Here is a 20,582-nt window from a genome sequence, read left to right on the forward strand (position 1 = left end):
GCAAAACAGTCTAAGAATCAAGACAATGTGTCAAAATTGCATATGTGAGGGCTGAGAAAAGTAGGCACTATATATGTCACAGTTGCTCAGTGAAGCTTCTCTGAGAATCACAGCTGTTTGAATGTCCATAAAACAGGTAATGGTTGCTTCCAACAGGAAAGCGGCCATTTGCCCACCCAGATGAGGGAAATCAGAACTAGTAGCTGGGAGCAGAACATCTGAAGCTCCAGCACCACCTGATTCTTTAGCTAGTTACCATGGTTTGCTTGCAGTGTAGAATAATACTTTTGATACCTCAGCGTCTCCTCTATTTTATAGAGGCCAGAATAGGGAATTTTATTGCCTACAGCTCCAAAAGGAGCTCTTATTAAGCCTCAGACTAGAACCCAGGTCTCCGACAGATAGGCAGCCTATTACCTACATGCCAGACTCTTGGTCTCTCTCTTGTTCACCCTTGTAATCCACCCCAACAATGGTTCCTTATGCAGTTCTCATTGCTCTGCCTCCTCCTCATTGCCCCCCCACCATTCCAAATGCTGTTTCTTTAAGACTGTCTCATGACTCCCATTCTACCAACCTTTCCCAGAACTTCTCACCCTTATCCTACCTACTGCCTCCCACTAGCAATGTGCTCTCCAATACAAAGCCCAACCTCATGGACTTGGAATTCCTTTATGTCCATTCCATGTTATGCCTCAGTTTTATGGAAGCAATGCCAGCAGCCTTGGGGAAAAGGTTCTCTGAGGGCTTTCCTGAAAAACAGTTCACTAGCACTGACATAGCCGCAGTGACACCACTGTTTCTAGCATTGTAAGTCTTGCCACAAGAAAGGAATCATTGACTGTTGGTAATACCAAGACCTTAGAGGTCTGCAGACCTGTTCTGACTTGGCATTGTGGGAGGATCCCCATTCTTTCTAGAGCCAGGAGATGAACAAGCAGCAGGTTTGCCCCTCTCTCCCCTGACACATCCTATGCTAACACAAAAGCCGACAGGCTGCAGATATCTTTGTGTTAGGTAGGCAGGATGACTCAGCTGCACTCATGTGGCTGCAGATGTCTTAAATCTTGGCCAACTTAACTTTTGACTTGAGTAGGAAAAACTGTCACCATTTTAAACCCAGACAAGTTAAAAAAAAAGTTTCACAGCATAGTTCCCTCTCTGAGTAACAGTCACCATCTCAAGTCAAGCTGGAGATTGGCATGAGGCTGACATAGAGAGGAACAGAATAAATGCACAGACCAGCAGTAAGAGAAAATGAATTATGAGCCACTGAACGGATTTTCCACACTGTTTGTGACTGCCAGAAAAGAATTATCCCAGGAAGGTCAGATTCTAAACACTCTCTTTGTACTGAGAGCCCTCCTCTCTCCTCTAGGACTTGTTTACGCATATTAGAGAAAATGCTTTCCCCTCTCTTTTTCCTGAAGGGTAAGTATGAACTGAGCAGATGATACAATCCAACTTTAGACACAGTCTGCCTGACAGGTTCTTCTGTCTTCACTTTCTGAGAGGGCATTATGTACTATGTAAAAAAAAAAAAAGCCAAACCCAGCAGCTGCAATGCAAACCAGCAGAGTTTAAGGGCAATCTGAGAGGGGCATTTCTAGAAGTCTATTGCATTGAGAAGGAAGGGAGCAGAGATTCCAACAACTCCAAAGACCATTAGCATCCTCAAGTACAAAGCCACTATCTCACTCTCTCCAACCTGCCTACTCATCCACAAGGTCTTTCAGACAAAATTGCCGGCAGAACGTGCAGAACTTTCAGCAGTATTTAACTGACCCCCTGAGAAGCTTCCATAGCAAGCTGGTAGGAAGAGTGAGGACAAAACTACCCACACAGTAGCTGGCTACAGTATACCCTATTATGCAGTCAGGCACAGACCACAATGGCCTTTCTGCTAATAAGAAAAACACTTTTCCATATGCCAATTCAGCATCAGGGAATAGATTCAACACATCACACTGCCCTCAAATAAAGAGGCTAAGACTACTGAAGAGAAGCAAGCAGCAAATTCAGCATGCAAGGACAGATGGCATAAGATTCTCCTTCCTTCCAATTGCTTCACAGGGACTGCCTGGGAAGCTGACAAAGTCTGCACATCTGCATACTCCACAGGACATCTACTGAGATGCCTGGCAGTCATATTCATATCCTTGCCTTCAGAAATGACTTTCACTCAGTTCTGTGACTTGCACTCAGACACTGCCATATTTTTCTTATGTAAGCACTTGGATTGGTTCACTGCAATTAACTAAACAACTAGAAAAAAAAGACAGATAAGGAAATCCCCTGAACAGCAGTCAAAGACCGGGAGAACTGCTGTAGGGGCACATCATCCTCTGTGTGCTTGCCTTCCTTTCGTTTTTCCCTGCTGCATCTGCTGATAACCACTGCTGAAGAGTACTGGGCTATAAGGATTCCTGGTCTGTGGCAGCAGGGGGAGCTATCCTTATGCTCCCCTAAAACAACTCAAGCCAGTTTCTGCCCCAGCAGAGCAGAGAGGGAGGAAGAAGCAGTGATAACTGCACAAGAAGAAAGGCCAGACCTTACCATAAGTGACCATAAGCAGCAAAAAGTTGGCATTGCGGAGCAGACGAAGGATTGATTGCATGTAGGAATATTCCGCAGTTGGTCTTGACTGGATCGAGGCCTGAGCTCGGCTTGGAGGGTGCAGGGGCTTCTCCTTGAAGACTGAAACCAGACACAAAATACATCTGTTTGTAATGGTGCAGTTGAGGGGCCTGAGCACACACTGCGCCATTTGAGGGATGACAGAGGGGCTAGCAGAACCAAGTGTACAAAACACACCATTGTCCTCAAGCTTTGATCTCCATGCGTGAACTTATCCAGGAACAGGAAAGAACAGCTCTCTTCCAACAGTAACTCCTGCTACCTTGCCAAGGAAAACATCTTGCCTTCAATTAGCTTTTTGTGTAGGCAGTGTCCAACAGCACCAAAAGAGTTCTCAGGACTATTAATGCCTTTGCCTCTAGAAGGATGACCAGCCAGGTGCAAAAGTGTTATGTGGATTTACAAATGACAAAGCAGAACTGGACAAGTCAGTTGACAAATGTGGCCTAGTGCTCTGCAGTGGCCAGTGCCCAGGGAACAATAACTTTTGCCAGGTTTTACTTCAGGCCAAGTGATCTGCTGCCCCTTAATAGCATTAAAGTAGCATCCAGAAATCCCAGTCACAGGCAATACTGCTGTGCCAGGTGCTAGACAGGCATTTTTGTACCTTGTCTATTCCCTGCCCCACATGATTTGAAGTCTACATCTGATTCAGCCACCAGCAACACGAACAAACTGGCAAGAGAAGCCTATCAAAAAATTTCATGGAATTCAGCAACTAAACACAGCTCTCCAGTGAACATGCCAGTCTTTCATGCTAAAGATCTGGTTTTGACTTCATGTGTTAAGCAGGGGAATTGCACCTCTAGTGTCCTGCTACTGTCCTTCATGCTTTATTCTCTCCACTCATAACTGGGAACAGCTTGTTCCTGTGATGCCATATAATCTGCCTCTTTCTCTCTACTCTTAAGGGGTAGCCAGGTCCCAGACATAACCCAAGGCCCAGCACCCCATTTGCAGGGAAGATGACTATGAAACTTGCAAGATTTCTGTTGTTTTTTAAAGGACTTACTCATGCCAGGATTTTATTATGCAGGCAAGGGACAAAACTAACAATTTAGCAGGCTCACTCACAACCTCTTACATTCCCTTCTACATGTGCTGTTCATCAAGGGTTTGAAGCAGCAAGATATGGTATTGCATGACCCTGTCAGCTGCATACTAGGACACATCCCCACATGGACTTCCAGCCCAGCCCACTTCCAGGCACACAGACCCCATTCACACATCAGCTGATCTTCCCAGTCCCATCTGGTCTCATGTGCACACTCCCACATCCTTACCTATGATGACCAGGATGAACAGGGCTGATGCCACACCTGCAGTCATGAAGAACATGATGCTGATGTGGTAGGCCAGCTTCTCCACATCCTCCACATTAGGAATGAGAACTGGAGGGACCAGAAAGCCTGCAGCAATGCCAAGCTGAGCAGGAGAGAGAGGGGATAAACAGAAGCATGACATGAAACCACAGCATTGCCACTACCCTACAGCTCAGTACAGGTTCAACTGAGCCTAATCCAATTTCACAACCAAGATGAAAATCTTCTTTACCACCCAAAAATTAAGAGAAAAAAAACAGATACCCATTGCAATTGGGCCTTAAAAGAGGTTTCCTCAGTGCATTTACAACTGTCAGGATATTCACAGCAAGGTTTTACAACAGAATTGAGCAGAATGAATACCTGGCTCCATCAAAGTGGAGGTCTTGCCTGCCCTGACCTTCCCCCACAAATATATGTTCCTGTCCACACACACATGCCACTGCTTACCTTGCCCCTGCTCTAGAGCTGGCCTGATCACCTGGTATTACAATTTTGCTCATTAAAAATGGCAGAAAACAAGACCATCAAGACCAACCAGAATAATTGCTGGGTTCAATGAGTTGAACCTGAGTTGAACCAATTTATTTTCCAACCAGATAAGGGCAAGGACTGAGACAGAAACCTGACCACTCCAAATAAGTGAGATGTTAATCTGGCTCAGCCAACTTTGACACAGTTTCAAATGAGCAGCATCCCAAGAAAAGGCTCACCCTGCAAGCACCAGGAGTGCTTGTAGGAGAACCTACAAGAACATCAAAGCTGAAAGCAAAGGAAGTGTTGACAGCACATATCCTAGATGTCAAGGTTGTTTTACTAATGGAGCTTGGCAACTGTCCCTGGATAAACTACTCTGAAGTGTACAGAACACAAGGACTAAGGAAGACAAGTTCTGTGCAGCCCATAAACCTCATGGAAGCATGTCAGCACAGAGCAGAAGACCCAAGAGTCCTGTAGCCCAGGCACGAGCTCAGACAAGTTTCCCAGGCTGTCTTCTAGCAAAACCTTCTTGTGCTTTCTGCATGCTTTCTCTGACATGTCTCTATGTTTCTGGGATGCTGATAGATTCATTCTGGAAGACTCACTCACTGGCCAAGACAAAGACCTCAGAACACATATATTTTGGTTGCCATATCTGGTAGTTAGGCTAAAAATCAGCTTGTGCCCTCCAGCCCCAGAAAACTCTCCTCAAAATCCCTACTGCTCCATCCAGCTGATGTATTTTTGAGACAGGAAGAATATTTATGACTCAAACAGAGCTATCTGCTACCCTCAGGCAACCTATTTAGCTTACAAACAAGTAACTTTCAACCATGTCTGGCCAAACTTCTCCTGTGTCAAACAGTGCCCTCCACTGGATAACCTGGGTCAGGATCAGCAACAAGATACCTGTGCTAAATTCAGTCTTGGTGTTAGGACATCACAGGGAGCTAGTAGGAAGAGCCACCAAGAGATTACATATGTGCCCTACCAGTTCAAGGCACTGTCAGGAATAAAACATTTGAGTTATGGTTATGCAGACTGAAGACAAACCCAAGCTGTGCCATCCCAGATAGCAAGTCAAGAACTGAACGAGTTTAGCATGAAACTTAAAAGACCATCAGGGAGGATAAACCTTCCTAACACCCACATGGCACAGACAGACTGACACAGGACTAAACTTGCCAGAGCTCAATTTTGTTCAGACATGGCCTATCCCCAGCCTCTCATCACAGCGAGTCAGGCTGGCTCTCCTCCTCTGCACTGCTCACTGACTACAGTGAGCACAACTACCATGTGGTTTAGAGGCTTCAAGCTCTAATCTCCATCAAACTGCATGCCCCCCTCTTCCCTGCACAAGCCTGCAGCTGCACAGAAAAGGTAATAGCATCAAACACAGAAGCTCACAGAGATCGCTGGTAGACGGCAGGAGCCTGCTTGTCTCTGCAGCACATTTATTTTGTCCTCCTTGTGGCCAAGTGCAGGCCTGTGGCTCTAGTGTGCCTGGTCAGACCAGGACACAGCCAGCCTACACTTCACTCCTATCTCCAGAGTATTCCTAAAGATTTAACCTTTGAGGAAAAGACTCTCAACATTGCTCCTTTCCATTCGAGGGAAGAGTCTATTGACTCTCATATATATCAGGTCTCCCATGTGCCACCCACCCTTTCCCAAGTAAGGTTTACAAACACCTTACTAGAAACTGACTCTGTCTTACCACTGTTTCACTCTTGGAAGAACTAAGCTGGATTCCTGTGCTAGATACTTCTTGGCTTCCTTCTCTCTGCAATCACATGCTAGCCACATGAGCTGCTGAACAGCAGCAAAACAACAGGAAAGGAGAGATCCACGCTTTATTCTGACCTCTGACGTAAATTTCTCCAGGATCACAGCTGAGATTCAATCTTTTCCAGTCTCCGTCCAGCTGAAAAAGGATCTATCTGATATACCTAGCAGAGGAGGTATTGAGAGTCTGTGTTGCAAATTGATTAGAAATCTTCTGCTGGGAGGTCCTGTAGTCATCACTTACCCAATGGGTCACAGACTCACCCAACTCTTTTGAACTGCTTGTTGCCTTTTCAGAAGAAGTTTCCTGAACAATTTTTCTAGCCATAAATGGATGTTTTATCCTCTCTCTTCTCCTCACCCAAAAAGAAACAACTTTTATCCATTAGGAGTTCATTATACCGTTGATAAGAACTCGGTAGCAGAATGGACAAAAAATATCATAGCAATAGGAGACATTTTATATTTCAGAGCAACTCATTCTATTAATTCTGTGAAGATGAGGCCCCTTGACTTGACTAAAACTGAAGATTTCCTGAATGACACTTAGAGACCCTGGATTATTCATACCATTTTTAGCAAAGAAGACAAGCTCTCAACAACATGATGACTATTACACTGCATATACTTTACCTTTCACAAGGAGATTTTTAGCCTGGTTCTCAGCAGGTCAGCATGCACATTACCATCAACCCACAAAAACACTGTGACCAATTAACCAGAAAATTTAAAAGACGCCTTAGAAAGGGAAAAATAACTTCTCTCCCTTCTCCACACCTTGCACATCAGCGAAAGTAAAGCAATGTAAAAATAAGGTTAGTTCTACAAAAGGCTGTGCTACCCTCCTTACAGAGACCATCAGTCATAATGGATCATAATGGACCCTCTTATTCAATTTGTATCTCCAACCTTTACACAGGCAGGTAGGTCCCCAATACCTATACAGATAAGCTTGTTCTCAAAATTTGGTAAATCACTCAGCATTCTCTCGCCCAAACACCCAGCACTGTTGTCTTGGTTTGAAAGACAGGTGTCTGCCAAGGAAGGCAGGAGCCTCCCTTGAAATGAAAAACGCAACCCCCTTCCCTCCAAATAATTATAATTATAAGGGGCTTTCAGGCAGATATGAGGAATAGGAAGAACAGTTCTTTACTGTCTCTCTCTCTATATATATATGGATAACCAGGCATTCAACAATAACTACAGCAGTAACAGCAAACAGAACCACAAACCCAGTCCCAGCCGTCTCGGCTGTCAGGCCCTTTCCCCTCGGGTGCAGTTCCGATCACAGCTGGCAGGGGCGCTGGCGGCTCCCGGTGAGCGGGGCGGGTGCGATGGTTCCGCTCCGGAGCAAGCTCAGGGAGCACGTGGCAATGGCGGCCTGGGATCCCGGGAAGGGATGGAACAAAGGCTTCACAAACCCCTGGGCAGCTGATCCCGGTGTCCAGCCGGACCCTCAGGAACAGCAGGCTGGAACATCAGGGACGAGCACAAATCCCGGGTGGCAGACGAGATGTATCGAACTCTGGAGCTGCAGCGGGAACCCCGGGAGGCCTGGGCAGGCAGGGTGTGCGGGGCTACGATACAGCAAAGGCTCAAAGCAACAGCGGGGGCAGGGCAGCCGCAGCTCGGCTCCCAGCGGGGCAGGGAAAGGCAGGCTTGGGAATCCTGGGGTTTCTCCCTGAGGCACCTGAGCAGATGGTGAACAGGTCCCTCTTCTAGTAAGGTGGGGTGTTAGGGTCCTGGTGCAACAGCTGCTCCAGTGAGCGGGCTCAACTCACGGTAGAAGGAAGGCAGCAGAAAAGCAGAAGCCTGCAGCAGATTAAATCCCTCCACAAAGATGGCAGCCTCTTTCTCCATCCAAACGCTGAGAACCCCAGCCCACAGGTCCAGGTGAAAGAGAGTAGCCCGTTGGACGCCTCCCTTTGTGGCCAGGTCTTTTGTTTCTCCCAAGCACCCAGCAATTTGTCACCCCGGCAACATATATGGGCAAAATTCCTCAAGAGAAAAAAGAAAACAGAAGGGGAACTCCCAAAACCCCACCAACTGTCCTGATCTCTGAGGATCTCTCCAGGAGATCAGGCTGCTGGCACTTTATTTTAAAAATGCTTTGGGGTAATTTTAAACACACTACCAGGAAAGCCAACAACTACAGCGGAGTGCACTGTTCAGATGACTTATTCTTTAGAGCCTGGTAAAGGATAGAAAGAATGTATTTCCTACCTGAATTTTGCCAAGGACCAGTCACAACAACAACATCAGATTCAATATTCATGTGTGTACAAGAACCAAGAGCAAGTAGCTAAGAAGATGGTATAAATGTACCCAAAGTCTTGAAATAAGAGAATCACATGTCTGAGGTTAGCTGCTAAGAGTCTGCTGAAGGAAGATAACCAGTGGTGTATCAGCATAAAAACTGTAAATGAATGATCAATGGAGGAGTGCAGGAGAGGACCTCCATCTCAAAGAAAACTACGAGTCAGCAACAAGAATACAGAAGCCCTGTAAAATTCCACAAGTAGGTATAAATGTTGACAGAAGGGACCACCAAATCCAGAAGGTCAATTAAAATGTTAAAAGACAGAGACAGAGAGATGCTGCAAAAGCAAAAGTATACAACAGTAAAGAAATTTTGACAATGCCCTTGCAAGCTAAATAAGCATCATGACAGGGATGATGCAGAGACTGCATTTTTGGATTCCATAAATACCCTTTTCTGAGGAAAACTTTTAAGAAGCAGCACAATTTGTGATTCGACCCAGAACAGCACAGTGTGACTATGATCAATATTACAGAATGGTTCTGCACTGCACACAAATTCAGCTTCCTTGCAGCAGCGACAAAAAAAAAAAAAGGAAACAACCTCCAAAGCACTACAGCAATATATAACTCACAAGAGGAAGTTGCCTAAAAGGAAAGAAGTGTGTTAAATGGAAATTAAGAAGAAAAGCCTAAGAAATTAAATGCTTGCAAGTGGCATTAAGACTGTGCAAAGACACTGAATCAGAGGCTCAGTGTAAGCCTAGAGAATATTAGCAAAATATTTTAGAACAGAGTAAAGAAACCACAATTAAGTAAAAAACAAAAACCCAAAACCACAAACAAACAAACAAAACCACAACAAGAACATAAACCACCCACCTCAAAAACTGGACATTATTCCTTCAAAGAAAAATGACAGCAAGCTGGATCAAGCTAAAAAATTAAAACCATAATTAGGCCAAAAGAGGCACCAGAACAGCTTTACAAACTAAGTCAAAACTCTTCAAACACAACAAAATCAGGAAACCTGACAGAAGGGTCGAAAGATGATCAGTGTGGAAGGAGAACATTCAAGAAAGAGGGAGGTCTTGGACCATCATTCATGACATTATATTTATTGGATGTTTCCACATCAACACAACCTCTTCATATGGCAAAAATCTGAAGCGTTATGAGTGGAAGATATAACTCAATTTATTTCAACTAATATCTTCTATGAGGCATCAGGACCAGCTGGTATTCATCCAGGAGTTCAAAAGAACAAGTCAACAGAAAATCCATGCTACTTGCACACAAACATACCAAATTGTCTGTTACCAAATACTCAAATCGGGAATGGAGGAAGAGAAAAGTGATGCTAATTTTTAAGAGGCTCAGCATAAGCAGGAGTCCCAGGAAACCCCAAGACCAGCAGCCTGCTGGTTTGGCCAAGTGGACAGCAAATGTAGCAATTGAAAGATCTATACTTTGATAAACACCAATACAACAGGCTTTTCAGACACCATTATTTCAACACAGTCTTAGCAAGTTCCCAAGCCACGACTTTGGAGAGTGAGGAGGATACACTCCAAATCTCCTCTGGATTCACTCAGGAGCCCCTCTGAGGAGATACCTGTTCCAGGCTCTGGGCAACACAGCCTCCTCTTCTACTCTCGTCTGGGTATCAAAGCTCTGTCCTAGGCCCTCCCTCCTTTTCTAACTACAGGTGCCCCTCAAAATGTTATGTAACCATAACATTTCACAAGAGCACCTGAACTTTCTGACCCTATAATTCACGTATCACAACCTGCAGAGTAGCCACCCACCCCCTTCTCTCCCCCTGTGCCTCCCAATTGCATATTGGCTTCCTAATACTTTGCTATCAGCACAGGTCCCAGCTGTCTTTCCATACAAAAGGCCACAGGAGAATTGAAAATGCCCAACTGAGGTGCTGTGTAAGTAGAAGCTGCCAGTTCCTACAGTAAACTTTTGTATGAATTGGTGTCCAGAATATGCTTCTTCCATACCACTGACAGCAAAATTACAAGAGCCTATGGAAATTCAGATAGTCAGGAAGCCAATGTACCTATCTGTACAATTTACATAACTTTTTTGCAGTGTTTTAAGACAAAATAAAAAAGTACACAAGTTGTGAAAGGAAAAATTGTAATCAAGCCTTGTGATAAGACCGGATTTAAGCTCTATTTGACTTTCCCACTAATGTAGGGGACATTTTGTTTTTCCAAACTGCACTTGCGCAACCAAAGCCCATCTGAAAACAAAGCAAACTCCCTTCCGCATCACACTTCTGCTTCTGTGGCATCGTCTCATAATGCCTAATATGATGCAATGCTGTACAGTGAAGATTCTTCCTCTGTGCAAGTCATTTGGGGCCTGTCAGCCTTGAATGCACCTTCCCCCAGTCTGCTGGGAAAGAAATACAACACAGCAAAACAACAGCAGTAGACGAGAGAGAGAACAAAGCAGAGGGGTTTCAGCTCTGACAGCTACCTCAGCTGCTACTGGTATCCTCAGTGAGGATATGCTTTGGTCAAGGACCTACTCCAGTCACCTAATACAGACAATCCCAGGGATCCTGCAGGGCAAGTGCTGAGGGTGCTGTAGGGTAGGCCCTCCCATCAGAAACACTGCAGACATTCATTTAAACTCCCATGCAGAACTTAACCCAAAAGCCAACTTCTGTGGGAGAGAAGGGGGAGCTGCCCTTGGTGTATGTCTGGGAAGGGAGCACCAGATGAAATGGGTAGAAAAAGTTCATTTCAGGCTATCACATCCATTTATAGAAACACAGGTATTCCTGCAAAAGCCACAGTGCTATTTGGTCAGCACGCCCTCCCACACTGAGCCACATCCAGGATCTTGGAGAGTCGGCTACACAGCACTCCCTGAGATCTGAGTGCCCTGATCCACCCTGCCCTTTTTTTTTCAGGGAGAGAAAGGAGACAGGGCTGGAGAATGTCAACCATTAACTACTGTCACTACAAGCTACTATGTCAACCATTAGGTACTGCCACTAAAATCTCTATTCTGATAGCTAAAACTCTGGGAGATACAGGGCCAAGCTAGAGGGCTGTGAGACAGATCACCACCATCTGTCCATATTTCTAGCAGGGAATCATTTGAAAGCATGGGAATCCTCCAGCAGAGAGAGAGAACAGCCAAAGAAATCTAGAAGTCCACTCAAAGACTGGAAGACAGGGATTCCACAGGATATGATAAATTTCCACAATGCTTCTTAGATTTTCAGATGCTGTCTTTCCTGAAGGGCAAAAGGTACAGAACAGAGTTACCAGTGAGGCATCAATGGCACATGCTCAGCACAAACAGCACTGTAGGATCACCAGCTCAAAAGCAATGGCCATTCACATGCTGCAGACCTAAATACATGGCAAAACCCATCTCACCCACTACCCTTGGCAGACTCTTTCCCCAGTTCAAAACAGGAGGAAAGGACACACCAGAAGTGACAGAGAGAACATTTTTCTGAATTTCATTCACAGCTTAGCACCTACTTTGTCTATTTCAAAAGCCATCACCTAATCACTTTGAGACTGGCACTCCCAGCAAGCTGCAGGTACCACCTAAAACCTCTGCCTCAGGCTGTTTAAGTGAGACACTTAAAACCCAGGCACAGCAGTTCAGCATGCACCATGGCAGCTGAAGGAGAGAGCTGGTACCTGGCCATCAGACTCCAGCTCATAAATTTCAAAATACCATGAAAACTTAACTTGCTACCTAAACATCCCCACCACCATGTTAGTTCTGTCATGCCAAAGGACTGTGTGCTTCCTCATCCCCATGTTACAGAAGAGCAAGTATGTTAAACGAAGGGGCAAGACCTGCTGCTCCAGCAAGCACATACTCCTGCAAATGCCAGTACCTCAGGAGAGCGTTTCTTCCCACTGCAAGTCCTGTCACCAGGCAGAATGATGCACAGTCTGGCATCAACGCAAAAGTTAGAAGCCTGGTTGCTGCTACCTGTCAAACACAGCCCCAAACAGGGACACAGCTGATGAATCAATACAACAAATTGGAAGCAGCACAGCCTTACGCGGACAGCTCTCTCCTATCCACCTTGTGTGTGGGACTTCACACAGATATCCAGCACCGAGGTGCTCCACAGGGAACACTGCTGATGTAGCAGGCACACTACTACTGACAGCTGTATTTCATAAGCATATCAGACAAATTCCTCCCAATATTAAAATACATCTGAAGAACATTAGTGAACTCTCCATAACACTTCTGCTTCTTTACCCCAGATCTTCAGCGTGAAGAAATGTCCCCATATAGATTTTTCCTAGTCTTTCAGGCAATGAGAAGCCAGTAGTATTTTAATAAGACTAATATATGAATGCCAAAGCATCTGACATGCAAACTTCATTCTATACCTCCCCACACATGAACTTGCATGACAAGGAAAAAGAATGGAAAAACACCTATGTATCTTCCTGTTAAAACGTGGAAAAGTAAAATATCATGAAAACCAGCAGTGGGTAAACAAGAGAATGTGATCACCTCCACAGGTGTTCACACTCTTCTAGAAACTCTCCAGCATTGATTCAAGAGTGCTCAATCTAACGTATCTTTGCACTTCAGATACACAGCCAACACATGGCCAGAAACAAGTGAGGTGATTCTGATACCTTACTAAGGATTGTTTGTTTTTTTCAAAGGATATTTAACACCTGGTCTGATTGATTCAATGATTTACTCTTCAGGGCTAACTTTGAACCTGAAGGTTACCATCAGTCAGCAAGCAGCAGTGATACGCAGGAAAGACTCTACAACTCGAAAGTTGTAAAGTAGGTATGTTTATTGCGGCACCGGACGCATGGAGGGTAGCCCCAAAAAAACCATGCGTGCCGACTGTGGTACTCAGCTTGAAATATATCTGGTTACAAATTACATATGCATCAAGTTACACAATACACCTATACATATTCATCATCTGTCGCTGCTTTGTATTATAATTAGGTTAGCATTCTATTACGCCTGCGCAGTGCCGCCTGGTGGTCGTGGGCCGGGGTCTCTGGGATGAAGTAAAGTCATCCTCTGATGAAGTAAACACTCTACCTCAGACTTAAAATTTTCACCTTGCTTCTTTGCACATACTCTCTGAGGTCTTGGTCCAAGTCCAAACCCCAAAGCTGGTTCGAGCCAGTTCCAAGGTCTGAAAGCAGGAATTCTGATCATGGTTTCTTCCCCTTATCAATGGTCTGGCATCCTATCCTTATCGTCCCATACATCCTTTCCCTTTGCCTGGCCGGTATAACAATGTTCAGCAAGCAGCACATTATTTAGCAAGCACCTGCAAAGCTGTGCAATACTAGCAGTACCCACAGCACTTAACCCCTAAAATCTAAGCTTCTTGTATCAGCAGCGATGTCCTCAGCAAACATGGCCCCAGCAGACCGAGATGAGCCAGCAGACAGGGCTCTCCTCAGGACGGCGCTGCTGAAGTACAGCCTGGGGCCAAGAGAGCAGGAGCAGAAAGAGGGCAGGTACAGAAAATAAAGAAGCAGTGACACTTCCCTGCTTCTTCATACAGTTGCTTGCAATTCTTAATGGAGAGGGACAACAGTGCTTGGTATTCAATAATAATAATTACACTAAGTGACATGGCAAGGAAAGGAAAACCTATATAGTTGTAGAGAAATGAGCATAGGGAATAATTTACCATACTGCAATTACAAAACCACTGTATTATACCCTTTGCTAACACTCCCTAATACAGAGTCTTTAACTGCAGCCAGGAAAAATGGATGCCTCTATTTTTTCCCCCTGCCCAACATCACCAGTAAACAAAATAGCTAGTTTTCATTCACTGTGATTATGCTTGACTATGGAAATAAATAGGTCTTCCCTGTGGCATATGCTCTGTCTTTAATCACTGCCATTTCTGACTTCTCCGATTCTCTAAAAGGAAAGTCTGGGCTTACAAAGCAAAGACTATGTACTGAACTGAGGTCTCATTGTCATGTCAGTTCAACCGCCACAGCAGTGTGGAGCACCAAAAGGGTAGCCAAAGTTTGCTTTTCACAACCGTTATACTAAGCCACTCCTTTTGGGATGATGATGACTTCACACAGGCATATAGCACAAGCTCACAGCCTCATGGTTTGGACGTCTAAAGCGCACTGTTGAGTAACTCCTCCTGAATAATTTTTAAAAAGTCTGACAGCAAAATGCTCAGTTACTTATTTGCTCATGTCAAGTTAGATGCCTTCAACTCTAAAGATTCATTTAAAAACACATAAAAACCTGCCCATTAGAAGGGATGATAAGAGCAAAAAGGAAAGCTTAAATGCACTCAAATAAAGACAAGTACATTTTCTCTTTCCAAAAGATGTAAAGCAGTCCCCTTAATTCCCGAGTGCTGTTCTACAAACTTTAGTTCCTCAAATACCATCTCCAAGCATTCACCTCTTTTTGCATCAGCATTATCTAAATAAATACAGAAACATAGAAAGAAGCAGCCTGCATTAGAAGCTACCTGAATTGAAAACCATTCAAATTGGAATGGCAGCCACCCACAGGCGGTGGTGCACGATCCAGGGTGGTGCACAGAGTCACATGCAGGGGAGTACACTGCATCTAAAAGCAAGGGGAACAGGTCCAGCCTAGCAGCTAATGCCAGGTTCTGATTTCCTCTTCTTTGTGTCACGGCTGCAGAGCCAGGCTCACTTCACTTATGCCCCATTGCATCAGTATTGGCTTATTCACTTCATTCAACTGCTATGAGCAAGTGTTCCGGTGCAAGGGTCATGAAGCTATTTCCCTGATCATTTCAAAGCTGTGTAAAAATTTATCTCCTCTGAGCATTAGCCGGCTACAAGATAGTCACAGCTTGAGCAAGTGTGTCACCGGCCTCTGGCACCCACATTGATACAAGAGTGCTCGGGGAGCTGACCTCACACTGCCTGAAGGGAACTTTTCTTTTTTTCAAAGCAACTGCTTGTGGAAATTCTGCACCTACTTTTAAGAGGTATGAAAATGCTAAAGTCCTTTGCCTCCAGGGCCCAATGACAAGTACTGTCTGCAGTAGACAGCTAATCTCCTTTGTCCCATCTAGTTGTCAGCAGCAAGAGACTATTGCAGTGTCAAGTCCAGATGCAGATAAAAGGTTTGAAGGACACTCTGCCTGAAGCAGTTTCCCAGCACTGTGCTTTCCCCGGCAGGCCATTCATGATTATACTGAATCACAGCCCTGGACTGGAGATTCACACACACAGGAAGCGGAGCGCACTGGAAAGAGCCTGAGCCAAAGACTTCTTAAAGCCAGAACCATACCTAACCCCCATGCTGCCCCGAACGCTGTAGACGTAGGTCCCACTTGCCTCTGCCACCACCATCAGCCCTCAGGCTAACACCAGTGGCATCCTTCCAGATACCAGCTGCACTTTCCAGAAGAAATTTCATGTAAATTCGTGTTATCTCTGCGGCTGCCCTTCAGGCCCTTACCCCTTAGCTCTTGTACATCTCTTGCTCCCTTAGCACTCTCAGTCTCCAGCCAGGCAGGTGAAGGCCCACCCCACATGCGTGGCCAGCCGGGGTGTAGCTGCCCATTTACCTGGTTCCCAAAGACCGCAATGGAGCAGGCGGTGGAGACCTCGTGGGAGCCAAACCAGACCGAGGCGATGCGTGAGGGCATGCCCAGGATGAAGACCTGGGCCAGGGCACAGAATGACCTGCCCCATGACAGTGACGGGGAAGAGGTGCCGGCTCAGGCTGCCCAGCTTCACCCAGGCACCCATGGCATTGAGGGCCGAGCCAGCCAGGGCGATGAGGCGCAGGCCCCTCTTGTCCAGCAGCCAGGCGACAGGGAAGAGCAAGGGGATGTAGATGAGCATGTAGCTCATGGAAAGCCAGTCGATGGCGAAGGCGCTCACGTCGTAGAAGCGCACGAAGATGTTGTTGATGCTGCCGTACTGGATCCACTGGAAGGCGTTGCACAGGGAGTAGCTGCTGAAGAGCAGCAGCACGGCCCAGCGAAGTCGAGACAGCTGCACCTCGGCGGTGGCATCAGCGACCCCTCCCACCGCAGTCGACAAACTCGGTGCCCCGGCGGGCTCCTGCAACACCATGCCGGCACCGTGGTCCGCACCCGGCTCGGCTCGGCTCAGCTCCCCGCCAGCACCACCTGCCCAAGACGCCCCGCCCGGCCGCCCCCGCCGCGCTCACTGGCGGCCGCCGCGCGGGGAGGCGCCCCGGCCCGGCCCGGCCCGGCCTGGCCCGGGCCTCCCCGCCCTCCGCCCCGCCCCGCCGCGGGGCCGGGAAGGACTCGGGCCGCCGGGGGAGGGCGGGCCCCTCGCACCACCGGGGCACTTGTGGGGCTGCAGCCCCGGCTTGGGTCCTGCAGAGGCGCTGCCCGCTGCGCAGTAGAGGGGCCGCGACCCCCTCCCCACGGCCGCCGCCCCCGCCACTGCCCGGCCGCGCCGGGGGCAGGAGAGGCTTCGGCTGCCGGTGATGAACGGGACGTGGGCTGAGCAGAATTGTGACCTGGGGAGGCTGTGAGCGAGTGGACAATGCCTGACCCCGCCAGAGATGCCAGGGTGGAGTCCTGGAGGAGGAACCAGTTTGGGTTTCGTTCGGGCTGGCCTCTGATGGTTTTTTTCGCGACATGGCACACTAGAGAGTGAAAATATCCAGTGAAGTCAAAGTTAAAACATCTCAGCGTCACTGAAGTAAAAGAGCCAAAAGTGGTGTTTGTTTCCCTTCTCATGGGGAATTCGCAGTTAATGAGTCAGCGCTTGTTTTCCCATTACTTGAGCAACGCGCCACTGGCAGACGCCTGCCTGGAGATCATTTATGATCTACAGTTCATTTAATTAGCATCATGTTACCTGAATTGCATAAACATTCCTCAGCACAAGGACACAAGTTTGCTGGTGGTGTTCAGCTCTCCTCCCACATTTAACACACAGGTCAAAATTCATTTGGAAAAATGGGAGCAATGTCTTTTGGATGTTGTATTCCTGAAACAAAGGAATACAGAGTATGAAAAAGTGAAGTTTCTCTGGCTTGTATTTACTTGGTAGCTACATCATACTGTAGCCTTTTTACATAGTTGGTGGAACACTGTCAGAGGTTAGTGCTGCTGTCCTCTGAGTTATCTACCTACTGTCAGGAGCCAAGAGAGAAAAACAGCTTTGATGTCTTTATGTTCTTATTTACCATGCAAGAAAACAAACAAACAAAACCCCAAAACAAAACAAAAAAACTTTGCACAAATTATTCCAAGGCGAACAAATGTCAGTTTAAGTGGTTCTTGCTGTGTATCCTCACAGAGCTTGCCTCTTGTCACCTGCTTGGGTTTCCTACTCCCAGCAGTGGCCAGAAGCAGAGCTAGAGACAAGCAGAGCAGTGCAGTCTTCGCTACGTAGTCTGCTGAAAGCTCCGCAGGGCAGAGTTGCAAACCCTCCTACTCCCTCCCTCCTCAGCCCACAGGTTTACCAGTGAACCTCCAGCCTCACCTGGGATGCTTCTCACAATGGTACAACATCATCATAATGTAGCCTTTTTACATAATAAATAAGAAAGACAAATTCAGAAGCAAAAGCCAGAAAAGAGGTTTTCAGTCCCGTGTATTATTAAATTAGGCAACCAAAGTTATCTCGAAACTCTGCACTGAGACAGCAGAAAGAACAGAGGAATTTATTGTAATGAATTTGTAAGCTAAATTTTATCAGGAATGCAATGAGTGATAGCACTGCAGAGAGGCAGAGGTGAAAAGGAGCAGGAAAAAGACTGTCATGGTTCAACAACTGCTTAGTCTGAGAACTCTAACGACATAACAGTGAGATAGTACAGAAAATTAACTTCTAGGCTGATAAGATTTGAAAATATCTTTATAAAATTTTCCACAATATTATACAGAAATCAAAGTTACACAGAGGTAATCATTATCATTGATTAAAGACCAGTCAAAAAACAAAATCAAGAAAAGAAATGTACAGGCAATTTTTAGGATGGCAATCTGGGTTTGTTCAGAGGACAATCATTTATTAAGAATCCCTTTAACAGAGCAAGGAACAAAATTTGCAGGTGATTAAGACATTATTGAGTTACTCAAGCCTAACTTAAATATGTCACCTGCATGTTGCATTGGCGTTGAAATAACTTTAGGACTGTAGCTTTAGTTATCTGTTACTGAAAGTATTATCACAGTCCATGGCATCTTTAATTTGTAAACTCAGATAAATGCAGGATAATGAAATTAGGGACTTTATGGCAGTCTGCTGTCATAAGGTCTCTGGCAGCAAAGAGGAAGATATCAGTGACTGAATGTGGTTTTCAGAAAAAGAACAAGCAGAAAAAGTATAAAGAAAACAAATTAGGAGTTGAGGAGATAATGTCACACATCAGGAAGACACAGAGAACAGTTAAATTTCTTAATACATGACTGAAAAAAGAACACACACATAGACAAATCTTTAGATATACAGGAGACAACTGAGAAACTCATGTTGGGTCCTTTGCCTCCTGCCAGCCCTACTCCACAGTGGGGTCAGAAACAGTCTGTCATCTTGAGTTTTGTTTTAGTCCCACCTTCCGCTCCTAAATTTCTCTCAAAAATCCTCAGGTTTACTCAGCATCAACATTAGATCTGTAGCAAGTCAGAGACTGCCAAGCAAGGAGCCATTTGCTCCAATGTCTTAGTCCTATCAGAAAAGTCAAATGCTAAGTCAAGAATGACTAAAACAAAGACTCTGCTGAAAATAAAAGCTGAAATCAGATGCATGAAAGCAGTGCCCAGCCTCTGGTGACTGCAGCCCGTCAAGTGAACAGGAGCAAGGTAGGGAAGCAACACTGGCTCCTCAAAGCTGAGTCAGACAAGTGTTTTTCATGCCTATAGGCCCACAGTTCCTTGAACTCCTGTCCTTGGAGTTCACTGACTCTGTGAACTGTTCAATCACCCTTTTATATAATTTGCCAGTTTCTAATTATAAAATACTAAAATAAAATCCCTGTGCTTTGCATTTCCTCCTCTCCCTATTACTGCATCTGTTTCTACTCACATGCCTCTTTCCCTTCTTGAAGCAACAGAGCAGCTGCTTTTGGATTTCCCTCATCACAGCATATTTATATAAAAATTTCTTAGCCATGGAAAATTATTTATATTTCAGGACAACCCCTTGAAGTGGATTTTAAAGCTAGAGGGAAATCTCCTTTACATGGAGATTAACATAAGTGCTAAAAAGCTTATAGGATCCTGGAGCCAAAAGTATCTGTAAAGATTGGAATGCACTAAATCAGAGGAAGAAGCAGGACACAAATTAAGTGTAACAGTACTGGTCATCAGGTAGAGCCTAACCTCTGTAATCCTCTTCCCTGTTGGTCTCAAGAAATCCAACATTGACAGTCTTGGAATACATGCTTCCTGTATGACCAATTAGTACATACAGTTCCTTTATGTTCTGTAAGGCCTTGCAACAAGCTTCCTATTCTCGAAGTCCACCCAATAAATATAAATGCTAGGGATGGTGACAGCAATGATAATCCACATGTCAACAGGGCTCAATGACAAGCAAGGCAATATGAATGGGTGATGTAAATTGGCTTGGAAGGTGTGCAAAAGGTATAGTAGAAAATTATTGTGAAAAGTATAATTCCTTGGTGTCTTTTCTCTCCCACACTGGTTCAGAGATCCAAGGAGTAAGTGAACAAAAGGAGAAAACTGCTAAGGAAAAGCAAATACTCAAGGATTTATGGGATCTTACATCCAGGCACTTCTTTACGTTCCCTTTAAATGGGAAGTATCTAACCTCAAAGGATCGCAGGATGTCCCTTGCTTTCAAACTCTCAGCCTTGTTATTTGTGCCTCTAAATTTCATCATTGCACTTACAAAACCTAACTAGTTCAGCTCTTAGGTGGCTCTATCACATTTTAACTGATAGCATTTAGGGCCAGAAGAACTGTCAGCAGATATCCCACACAACTTTTCACAATATACACTGCAGGAAAGATTACAAGATCTTTGTCAGTGAAGGGAGAAGGTTTTCTATTGTGTTCAACACCCAAACTGCCTTAGTGATGTTCTTCAGAGGTCAGGTAGTTGTATCATAAGACCAAACGATAAGACTCGAATAGCT

The 20,582-nt window shown here is 45.4% G+C and overlaps 1 protein-coding gene across 1 annotated transcript in view; it reads right to left on the reverse strand.

The window, feature by feature from the left end:
* FLVCR2 (FLVCR heme transporter 2) overlaps nucleotides 1–16,666 on the reverse strand; it is a 36,486-nt gene extending 19,820 nt beyond the window's left edge. The window contains 4 exon segments of the mRNA XM_039553328.1: nucleotides 2,557–2,697; nucleotides 3,921–4,062; nucleotides 16,060–16,170; nucleotides 16,172–16,666. Coding sequence (XP_039409262.1) covers nucleotides 2,557–2,697; nucleotides 3,921–4,062; nucleotides 16,060–16,170; nucleotides 16,172–16,573 — 796 coding nt within the window. The 5' untranslated portion in view covers nucleotides 16,574–16,666.
* Between the last annotated feature and the right edge of the window lie 3,916 nt (nucleotides 16,667–20,582).

The sequence above is a fragment of the Corvus cornix genome, chromosome 5, assembly GCF_000738735.6.
Source record: "Corvus cornix cornix isolate S_Up_H32 chromosome 5, ASM73873v5, whole genome shotgun sequence".
NCBI classification, from domain to species: Eukaryota; Metazoa; Chordata; class Aves; order Passeriformes; family Corvidae; genus Corvus; species Corvus cornix.